The sequence below is a fragment of the Acipenser ruthenus genome, chromosome 4, assembly GCF_902713425.1.
Source record: "Acipenser ruthenus chromosome 4, fAciRut3.2 maternal haplotype, whole genome shotgun sequence".
Lineage (NCBI taxonomy): Eukaryota > Metazoa > Chordata > Actinopteri > Acipenseriformes > Acipenseridae > Acipenser > Acipenser ruthenus.
In genome coordinates this window covers 724,720-736,988 of record NC_081192.1, presented here as the reverse complement: position 1 = coordinate 736,988, position 12,269 = coordinate 724,720, and the positions used below count along the sequence as shown (strand labels likewise).

Sequence of the window (12,269 nt, the reverse complement as noted above, 5' to 3'; positions counted from 1 at the left end):
CAACATGGCAAAAATAGGAATGCAGTTTCATAATGTTCTCCGCTCAAATAACGAATGTGTTACATTGTTAATAGCACAGCATCAAGTGCTCAGTAATTCTCTTCTCTCTATCCACATATTGGATAACTTCTATTCCTTCTTCAAACCAGAATGCAACTTCCTAAAGCATGATAGACTTATTATCAGAGGATCTAAGAACCTCTGGAGCTTAGTTTCCACATTCCTTATAATAGATTACAGTGAGATACCTTTACCCTTTATAGTGCCCACTCATCACAGGACAGTAGGACCCCTTCCTTACCTATAACGGACCCGTTGAGAAACAGCGCCACCCCCAGGAGCACACCGATGCAGAGCGCCAGGATGAACGGCCGCCTGCGGCCCCATGGCAAGGTGCAGCGGTCGCTGGCAGAGCCGATCAGGGGAGTGAAGATCAGCCCCAGGATGGGGCTCAGGAACCACGTCAGACTGTAGTACTGTTCTGGAAGACCTGAATAAAACACAAAAACAGAACTATTTAAAATTACAGTGCAAATAGAACAGCTCAATGTGCAGCAGGAGAGAAAGTTCCCCAAATCCTCCCTGGGTGCGAGATTTCAGCAAAAGCAAAGAACGTGGAGTTTAAACAGATTTGGAGTCCAAAAATTCACACAACCAAACAGAAGCACCTGGATTTCTCCATTACCTCTTTTCCACTACACAACCGAGTTGAACCGAGCCGAGCCAGCCCAGGGCAGGTTAGGAGGAGCCTGGTTGTGTTTCCACTGCAGAGCCCAGCCAGCCCAGGGCAGGTTAGGAGGAGCCTGGTTGTGTTTCCACTGCAGAGCCCAGCCAGCCCAGGGCAGGTTAGGAGGAGCCTGGTTGTGTTTCCACTGCAGAGCCCAGCCAGCCCAGGGCAGGTTAGGAGGAGCCTGGTTGTGTTTCCACTGCAGAGCCGAGCCGTGCAGCTGACGTCACACACGATAAACGTGTCGAGTCTCATGTAGATGATGCGGTATGAAGATGCGGTATGAAGAGGCACTGTGTGGATCCAGAGGTTATGGTTGTCTTTCTTCATTTTTATTCATATATTACTTAATACAACTGAAATGCAACAACAGGCTGATTACGCAAAGAAGAGAAGAATGCTTCTCAGAGAGAGGGTGGTAATTTGGATTTCAGCCTGAGACGGCGTATGGTATAAAAGGTGTACTGACTGATGCAACGCAATGATAAAAATCACCAACCCCATCCCTGGCCCTGCTCGGCTCAGAGCCACATTCACATGTGTTGCGAGGGCAGTTTCATCAGAGCCACATTCACATGTGTTGAGAGGTCAGAGTTTCATCAGAGCCACATTCACATGTGTTGCGAGGTCAGAGTTTTTGCTCGATAGCCAGTGGAAAAGCACCTTTAGCCCCCTCCCCCCCTGCCCCCGCCCCCCGAAAAACATAACCGAGTTACAAAAGTTAAAAGTAGGGACCATTTTGTGGAACTATAAAAACTAAAAATAAATAAATAAATAAAACCATTAATGAAATAACCACAGCGAGTTACAAAGTAAAATCCTGTGGTGATGAGTGTTTGGGCAGGACCTCCCTGGTCGAGGACTTCTCCATTTCATAAGAAAGATAGAACTGTCTCCCCTCTAGAATAATGGGATGTAGTATTTCAGTTGGGCTGACCTCAGGAAATCATTATAAAGCAGACACAGGATGGACCTTCTCTTCAGAGCAATACATTAAACTGTTAAAAGACACCAGTAGAGCACAATAAATCAGAGGGGGGGGGAGGAGGGGGGGAGGCACAAGTAGAAAATTCACACTGTACTTTCTTTTTAGGACCTCTGATTCTATTACCACACTTGGCCATGTGGTGGCAGAGTTTGGTAAGTTTAATGCAAATAAAAGCAGCCACTATTGTAACACATTTGGGCTAGGGTATGCAAATTGTTAAATGGGAATAAATATGAGCTGTAATATTGTGTTTGTACATTCGTAACCAGTTTAAACCTGTCCTGGTTTTTGTCCCAGAATTCCAGTTGTTAGGCATTTCATTGGTGGCAAGGCAACAATACCTGGCAGAAAATCAAACAAAAAACTCCATCAAACGTAAACTTAAAGTAACCAGGATACAAGGGAATGGCGTTACCAATTACAGCAAGGGAATGGCATTGCCAATTACAGCAAGGGAATGGCGTTACCAATTACAGCAAGGGAATGGCGTTACCAATTACAGCAAGGGAATGGTGTTACCAATTACAGCAAGGGAATGGTGTTACCAATTACAGCAAGGGAATGGCGTTGCCAATTACAGCAAGGGAATGGCATTACCAATTACAGCAAGGGAATGGCATTGCCAATTACAGCAAGGGAATGGCATTGCCAATTACAGCAAGGGAATGGCATTGCCAATTACAGCAAGGGAATGGCGTTACCAATTACAGCAAGGGAATGGCGTTGCCAATTACAGCAGGGCTCAGCGAGTGCCAGAGTGCAGGGGAAACCAGCTACCTTTAAAATTCCCCAAAACACACATAGAACAAGATCATGATTACATTCTTCATCAGACTAATATTAGAGTCTTCCGATGTGGAGTACAGTAGCTGTGTACCTTTTCACATCTACAGGAAAAGTCACCCATTCCACACATTGGATGAGGAGATGCTGTTTCTCTAGAGCTCAGTCCTCATGAAACTCTTCAAGCTAATGTTCCTTAAATCGAATATACTTCCATTATTATTATTATTTATTTCTTAGCAGACGCCCTTATCCAGGGCAACTTACAATTGTTACAAGATATCACATTATACATTATTTCACATTATACAGATATCACATTATTTTACATACAATTACCCATTTATACAGTTGGGTTTTTACTGGAGCAATCTAGGTAAAGTACCTTGCTCAAGGGTACAACAGCAGTGTCCCCCACTGGGGATTGAACCCACAACCCTCCGGTCAGGAGTCCAGAGCCCTAACCACTACTCCACACTGCTGCCCATTGCACAGCAGCTGAAGCGGTCCTGTTTTATCATGAGCGTAACAAGCGTGGACTGCAGATACATGTTTCTAAAGCCCACAATAAAGCCAGGAATGCATCAAACTCTTGTGTGCAGCCCCCCCCCCCATCACATGGACCTGTGCTACATCTTTCAGTGCAACATACAAAAAGGTGGGATGCTACTAAACACTTTTATGTGTTGATAATGCAAAGCAGTATTAATACACTGTTTACAGGGTTCAATTCTATTCACTGTGCAAAATATTGTTAGTATTAGTAAGCTTTCCCAACCGAGAGGTACATTGTCAAAAGAACATTAGAACCGTTACACTCAGGAGGGGGCCATTCGACCCACCCCCTCCCTGATCTGCACACAGGAAGTCACCCCCAGTACTGCTCTTGTTTATAACCCTTTTTGAAACACAGATACCAAAATATTACAGCAGTGTGTGCCGTGCAGGTAGGTGACTATAAAGGTACAGACACACTCACACGCACACACACACACACAAGCACTGCGCATACGAAATTCAACACTGAAAGCTCAACCATCGTTGCCGCTTAAAATGAAGGTTGTCAGGGATCAGTGACTTTCAGTGACAGACAAAGCCGCAAGAAAGCTACCTGTGAAGACGACTGTCCAGAAAGCATCTACTACAGAAACACCGCAGGACTGAAAGCACAGGCTGAGGCCTCTTTTGTCCATTCAGAGCCTGAGATTTGCCATTATACAGCGAGCAGAACAGACCTGCATTGGAGAAGTAGCTTATTAAAGATCTTTTAAACGGCAGCCTGGCTGCAGAGCTCTCCAGGTCCCAGCTGCTGTAGTATTACATACCGCACCACAGCAGTGCTCTACCTGACGTTTATGCAGTTTAAAGAAAAGCACTCTGCATACATTCGTAAAGCATGTTGGTTATACAGACTTATAATAGCTGCAGACAAATAATATGCAAACTATCTTGCAGTGCTTTGAATGGTAACTGTGCTGGAAACACTTTGCTGAAGATTTGACTTGCTGTACAGTGGGGGAAGCAATCAAACAAAACAAAAAAAAAAACACACTCAGAACACACCTCTTCGGATGAGCAAGTTTTACTGAATATTGCTTTCCCTTGCTGCATAGGGAAACGTTGCGTTAATTTCATTTCTATTGTACACTCCAGAGGTTTTGATTATTGAATGGCAGGTGGTCAACATGCATTCAGTGAATTGTTATAGAACAGACCATAATATTCTCAGAGGTCAAAAGCTGTTCTGTTGCCACAGCAGTGTGGAGTAGTGGTTAGGGCTCTGGGCTCTTGACCGGAGGGTCGTGGGTTCAATCCCCGGTGGGGACACTGCTGCTGTAACCTTGAGCAAGGTACTTTACCTAGATTGCTCCAATAAAAACCCAACTGTATAAATGGGCAATTGTATGTAAAAATAATGTGATATCTTGTAACAATTGTAAGTCGCCCTGGATAAGGGCGTCTGCTAAGAAATAAATAATAATAATAATAATAATACTGGTATAGAGCTTTATCACACAAATAACTGCATTTCTTTAGGACTTTCTGTGCTAGAACTGAACTGCAGATACAATGGCATTTACTCTGGTCTGTTTTTTTTATTTTAAATGGCTCATATTGTGGTCATGTTGGGTGAATTGCGCTTCTGAGGGGATAGAAGCCTGTCATACACGATGCTGGCACTCATCCAATCCCTTCCCGTCACTCCAGAGTCTATTTCACAACCCCGTTCAGCAGTTGTGTAATTGTACTCCAAAATTACGCCTTTTTTTTTTTTTTTTTTTTTTTTACTCAAATTGAAATTGCAGGCCACTTTTAAAAATGTTCCACTACGCAGTCGCTGCTGGAATCTTCTACAGTCCCTCCCCTGTGATCTCTGCTGAAGCAATGCACAGGAGGCTACCTGCTTCATCATGTCTTCTGCTGGTTACACTGCGGCTTTGTGCCAGCGCTGGAAAGAGAACCCTTTGCTTGAGAGAAAAAAAGCTAAGATTGAATAAATCTGAACTACAGAGCACCAGGAATAATGCCAACAGAAACATGCACCGTGCACCCCACAAAGAGATGCACAGTTCCTAATTTCTTTATGTGAAATTTATCAGTATAGATGCTTGCTTTCAAGGGATGCACATCCCCATGCTGGGCTAAAGAAAGCAAGCTTTCACGCACTGCCTGATCAACTGGAAATAAAGTCCAGCTCCTCTCAAAGTGATTCAGTAAGGTACAGGTACAAATACCTGGGTTACCAAGGGATAGTTTGGTCAAAAGGACTATGAATTGGTGTTAAGATTCAGACTGAACCATGTCAGTAATTCCTTCTCAGGGTTTCAGATTTAGTTTTAGGGATACAGTATATGACTTGGTAGTGAGATTATTACTCTGTTTTTAGTATTAGGAGTTGTGGAGTAAGGTTAAATCTGGGCTATTTGTACTGCAGTTATGACTATTTAGTGCACAGCCAGTATTCAATACTGGTACCCGTTCAATGTATCAAATACTGTACAATCCTCAGCGCTAGCCCTGGGTGGTGAAAACGCAAACACAGTATAAATCATGTTTGCTACAGTACTGTAGTTCAAACTAATCAAAACTCAGGGGTTTTTATGTTCAATAGAAGCTAAACTGCTCAAAGGCTTCACTTGATATGTTACAAAACAAATGCAATATTGTGGTGGATGTTTTGCATAAAGACAACAGCCTTGACCCAGTAAGTCCAAGAGCTTGAGCCAGTGATAACAAAAGCTCTGAAAAGCTGCACAACCATTCAGCACTAACAGAAGAGCTTCTTATGAAACAGCTTATTGCTCCCTAAAATGACAATGTGATTGCATTCTTCTCAGAGTCCAAGGGGTGTGTGTGGGAAGAACCTCTGGAAGACTTTATCGACACAGGATATCAGAATTCACGAAATAACAATCAGCATTATTACTGGCCCGGCTTGGGAACTTGTTCTTTTATTATATTTCATCCCAAACTCTCTTCCGGGCCTGGTGACAGGCCTCCTGTATGCTGGTCAGCCCTGAACTTCCTCTTCCTTTTTGTACCTTGTGAATATATGGGAAAACAAAAACACATTTTACAATCCTCCGCAAAAAAAAAACAGAACAAAAAACACACACGCACGCACGCACGCACACACACAAAGTGTTTTTTATTGGCCGTGGACTTTTTCAACCCTACCCTGTAACATCCAAACAGGATATTGGGTTGCACTGAATAATGCCGTTTTTCAATCAGGGAAAAAGGGGTGACAATAGTGAGAGCAGCAAGTCATGCTCTAGAGGAAATGCTTATTGTGCCACAGCAGTTAGAGGGGGTTTACTCAGGGCAGAAAAACAATCAGAACAAGGGAAACCCCTCACCCTTTAAACCTTAACGCGAGGTGCGGGGTGCGGGGTGCCTGGGTATTTGAGCGGTGTTTCAGGGGAAGGCTGGGGTGCACAACTGAGACACATTAACCATAAAACAAATCACTCCCATGCACTGCTCACACCATCACTGGCAGAATGCTCTACATAGGTTATAGCATGTGTCACTGGCAGAATACTCTACATGGTTTTTATAGCATGTCCTGATCTGCTCGGTCGCAGCTTGTCTTCCATGAGTGATTAAGTTATCCACTAAAGCCAGGGCCCAACTGTCTCCCCAAGCTGAGTACAAGTGTCTCAGGGCAGGCTGATGTTCAGTGGAGATAAACAGCAAGGTGAGTTGAAACTCTGCACCTGTTTAGCATGTCCAGTCACCAGTCACTATTCATATGAAAAGGAGCAGAAAACTACCAAACATTGAAAAGCAGGAGTAGTGCAAGCCAATGTTTACCACAGGTTTTCTGTTCCAGTGTTCAAATGAACGCTCTGGGTTGCAAGCTGGCAAAGATTATGCATGTAGGGATACGTCTTGAACTCGTGTCAGAGTTTCAACAGTAATTCCAGTTAATATCGGAAATGTTCAGTGGCTTTGCAACCATCTCTTTGTCTAACCTTTCTCAGGCAGCAGTGCAGTGGTTGGCAAACATTGTTAATTAGTGTACAACTGTTACTTGAAAGCAACCAACCCCTTAAAGAGCTGTGGATTTTACAGATTATATTATTATTATTATTATGTATTTCTTAGCAGACGCCCTTATCCAGGGCGACTCACAGTCGTAAACAAAAATACATTTCAAGAATCACAGTGCAAGTAATAATACAATTAAGAACAATACACAATTCTGCTGACTCTGAGCATCATGGGTAATGTAGGGGACAGGGGCTTCATGGCTTACCCCCACACCCCTCTACTTTTAAATAAAACACAGGAACATAGCTCTAGGCACATTTGTAAAATAGCTTTGAGTGGAAAGGGGGCCCTGAAAAAATCAGTGGATTCTTTAAAGTCTTGGAAAACAATGCATGCTTAAAACATATTCCTGGCTACAACAAGCACTGGCACCGCTGGGTGGCTGCTCCAGGACCAGGGCTGAAAACCACGGGTTTAAAAGCTATCATCAAAACCTGAGGCTGCCAAGGAGTCCTTTTGCTTTCCAATGCTGTGAACAGTACGAAGGGGAGGAGGTAGTGGGGGAAGTGAACTGCCTTCGCACTGAGTGAATGCTGGAACAGAGTCTGTAATGTCACGAGGAAACAGGTGCTGCACTTGTTAATGTGTAAGTGCAGCGCCAGCTCAGCCAAGTACAGTCAATTGCATCAGCTCAGACTTTGACACCTGAATTAAATAGGAAATGCTCCCTAGGCTTTAATAAACATGCTAATTCCCTTAATACGGCATAACAAACCACTTTACTACGGCATGACTTATACTGCCAGGTATTTCTCAATCTGTAAATCTCATCAGGATGGGGGAAACAAAAATAAAAAAAAATAAAAAATCTGCTAGTTATGTGGATTGTATTTTTTATTTTTTCGGTAGAAACACACAAAAAACAAACCACCACAAATTGTAAATCTCCCCGTGTGGTTAGGGTCTGTAAATGTTCTGTGATGTTTGTTTCCTGCTAAGATCAAACAGCAAAACATCTCAAAAGATGTTCTTTCCACAACTAAAAAGACCCAGAGTATCTGCTGGAGCTGGGTTGACAGGTAGTGGAATGCTCCAGTGATCTCCAGCGGTGGTTTTCAACCCGTGGTAGGCGTACCAGTGCTGGTACGCGACAGGCTTGCAACTGGTACACACCGGCAGCTGTTCTTCATGACGATATGATTCCTCAACCAGAATACTCCCTCAATCACACCATTGGAATGGATCAATCTGTGTGCACCGCTGAATCACAGAGAAATGACAAATTATGATGCAGGGCTCCCGACTGCGACTAAAAATGTGCAAATGCAACAAAAAAAACCAAACATTTTGACAACTGTTTATAGGGGTTAGGCAAAAAATGCTGCATCTCCCAAAAGCATGGCAATGCAGTGTTTATGAATGCATGTTAAAATAAATAAATAAATAAATAAATGCATATCACATGTTTTAATAAACTGAAGTGCGAGAAGGACAATTTGATCGAATACAAATGTTTAGTGCAGAGAAGTGCTGTATTAACAGCAGAATACACGACCCCCAGTTTGTGTAACAGTTGTGATGGTGACCAAACACGTGCGAGTACTGTTGTGTAAAAAAGTAGCTTAAAATGAACAGTTGCATTCAAGAAACGTAGAACAAGAACAGCAACAAATACAAATACACTTAAGGTTTGTGTGTTGCACATGTGCCATAAACAAAATGCCCTGGTAACTTCAAAAAAAGAAAATAATTAATGAAGGGCTGTAATGCAGCAAAAAGAGCAAGAATTAAACACACAAGGATGTGAAAAGGTTACTGTACCAAGCTGAAAAAAGTTACCTTTGTGAACTCCAATAAACCAGCGTTATCTTTCGGCAGTCAAATCGTAGAGTGCCCAAATAAAAGTCAAGAGTCAACACAAATTGATTTTTTTCATCTGTTGCGTCTTGCATCCCAGATATAATAGATTTAGTCACATTGTTTACCATCAGGAGTTTAAGAATGATTTCATTGCACAATATTCCATACTTAGATGATGAGCTGATAATATCTCTTCAGCCAAAGAAGCAGGCACAGTAATTTAAGTAAACCATTACCATTATGTAAAACAGTTTGTAGCGTGAGTTTTGTACTTGCCTCGCTACAAAAAGGATAATGCTGCTCTAGAATAGTGCAGGTTTAAAAGGCATGTCGAATGCAGACAAGCTTAAAGAATTGAATCTATTCAGTCTTGAACAAAGAAGACTACACGACAATCTGATTCAAGCATTAAAAATTCTAAAAGGTATTGACAATGTCGACCCTGGGGACTTTTTTTTACCTGAAAAAAGAAACAAGGATCAGGGGTCACAAATGGAGATTAGATAAAGGGGCATTCATAACAGAAAATATGAGACATTTTCTTACACAGAGAATTGTGAGGGTCTGGAACCAACTCCCCAGTAATGTTGTTGAAGCTGACACCCTGGGATCCTTCAAGAAGCTGCTTGATGAGATTCTGGGATCAATAAGCTACTAACAACCAAACAAGCAAGTTTGTAAACTTTCTTATGTTCTTATTTTCTACTAAAGCAGGGTCAGCTGTTGCAGGGAAAACAAAGTTTATTTCTCAAACTGACCATGTTCAGAAATGTGAAAGCAGAACACACAGAAACAGTTGGGACTGTAATTAGGAAGTGTACTATTACTGCAGGTTACTTGATTGCACTAAACAAAACAAAAAACCCGCCATTTACTACATTTAGCTCTAATGTGCTTGCTGTGGAGTATTTAATATCTTAAATATAGCAGAACTAACTCACTGCAATTAAAACTTGTTTTTACTGAAAAATAAACGGTATCATGTAATCATAAGAGCTGTGTGTGTTACATGCTGTCAGATCAGGACTTTATCAGGACTGTATGCACCACCATGACATGCTGTAGAGCTGTTCTCTAAAGAGATGGCTGTATGCACCACCATGACATGCTGTAGAGCTGTTCTCTAAAGAGATGGCTGTATGCACCACCATGACATGCTGTAGAGCTGTTCTCTAAAGAGATGGCTGTATGCACCACCATGACATGCTGTAGAGCTGTTCTCTAAAGAGACGGCTGTATGCACCACCATGACATGCTGTAGAGCTGTTCTCTAAAGAGATGGCTGTATGCACCACCATGACATGCTGTAGAGCTGTTCTCTAAAGAGATGGCTGTATGCACCACCATGACATGCTGTAGAGCTGTTCTCTAAAGAGATGGCTGTATGCACCACCATGACATGCTGTAGAGCTGTTTTCTAAAGAGACGGCTGTATGCACCACCATGACATGCTGTAGAGCTGTTCTCTAAAGAGATGGCTGTATGCACCACCATGACATGCTGTAGAGCTGTTCTCTAAAGAGACGGCTGTATGCACCACCATGACATGCTGTAGAGCTGTTCTCTAAAGAGACGACTGTATGCACCACCATGACATGCTGTAGAGCTGTTCTCTAAAGAGACGACTGTATGCACCACCATGACATGCTGGTGAGCTGTTCTCTAAAGAGATGGCTGAAGCCAATCTCTGAGGGATCATGGAACACTGCTATTATGACATTGTGGGAGGAGGAGGGGGTTACTGCAGCAACAGCAAGGAAAGACATGTCCCCCCCCCCCCCCCCTCTCCCCGACACAGACACACTTTCACCTGACCAGCTCATTCCAGCAGACTCTCCTTCACTTCAGCCTTTTGCTATCTCCAGGGCAACAGGCTGGGCTTAAAACATGTGAACAACAATAAAGGACTTTATTTTCACACTGCTCTATAATACTGAAATATTTCATATTTCGTATGGTTACAGGCAATAGAATTTACTTAGAAAGAGTTCAGTGCTGGGAGAAGCCTGTGGTGCTGTCTTTGCCACTCAAATAATAACTTGCACTTTGTGGCCCCATAATTGCATGCTAGTGTGTTTGAAATGAGAATAAAAACCATTTGCTATACACAGCATTGTCTCAACCCATGAAGTGCCATTGTCCTTATTTTTTGGCACACTTTTAACTGGCAACAACCTGCAATTTAATTTTCTCCAACTACTGTATATTGTTAGGATACATTTTGTAATGTATCAAATTACATAAATACAGCTTGTCTTCTGATTTTTTTCCAAAGAAAATGTAATTTGGCACTGAATGTATTAATTCAGTTTAACAGGTGGAATGTGACGACTGTATCTTCTGACTCCCAGTCCTCTTCCATAACCACTAAGGTCTCTCATCCACGCAGAGAATCATCAGGACTGCAGGTGCCCTGTGAAGGTGACACACACATACAGAGACACACACACACACACAGAGACAGACACACACACCGACACACCGACACACACACACACACACACACACACAGGACAGACACACACACACACACACACACACACACACACACACAGGACAGACACACACACAGCTACACTAGCTGTTGCACAGATGTGTTTTCAGGGGGTGCATTGGTTGGTAGCAGAGGCGCTGATACTAACGTCTGGATGATTTTGCTTCTTATGCGACAGCATCATTTCTTTTCTTTTGTTCCACGTCCTGACGGACAGAATTCAAATTGCATGAATTGGACTCAGTCGTACCCCTTGTATAACACTGCAGTATTTAGCCACGGACTTCCATGGACTTGCCAGGATTTTGCAAGGAGGTGAAGACTGCATTCGGGATAACTGCACATGGAATTGAAAAAGATGTGTTTATTTAGACCAGATTGCACACGACTACGCAAAACAAATCTATTTTTTCTGGTGCAAGACTATAAACGTTTGTAAACAGATACAGATTCTGAAAGCTCAACAAACACACTACTGCTTGTTATAGATCTGAGTACAGATTAATTTATGCACACGCAGATAGAGCACTACACAGTACACAAGTACATTGAGATTAATACATGTATTAAACGTTGTCATAGAAAGAAAATAAACAAAACACATCTGTAAAAAAAAAACAACCAAACAAACATCCATTAAAAACAAAGGTCCAAACACATCTTGTCTAAAGTTATATTTCAGTGGTAGCCAACGTCGAACATTAAACAACAAGCAAAAAGCTGCCTTGTAATGCCTTTGGGGCTCATGGAACAACAGCGTAGAACTGGGGTGTCCAATCACGGTCCTGGAGGGCCATTCCACTGCAGGTCTACAGGTCAAATGAGACAATGAACTACTTCAGGGTGTGGATGGAGGTTGAATTGGTTCAATTGGGGTAGCAGGTCTTTATACCCATTGGCTGGAGCACCCCTGGGGTAGC

At 42.6% G+C, this 12,269-nt stretch overlaps 1 protein-coding gene across 3 annotated transcripts in view; it reads right to left on the bottom strand.

The window, feature by feature from the left end:
• Positions 1-12,269, bottom strand: part of LOC117399345 (solute carrier family 45 member 4-like) — a 72,431-nt gene that overhangs the window by 15,837 nt on the left and 44,325 nt on the right. For all 3 annotated transcript variants that reach the window (XM_059021262.1, XM_059021261.1, XM_059021263.1), the window contains one exon: positions 302-490. In XM_059021262.1, coding sequence (XP_058877245.1) covers positions 302-490 — 189 coding nt within the window. The remainder of the gene's footprint in view (positions 1-301; positions 491-12,269) is intronic.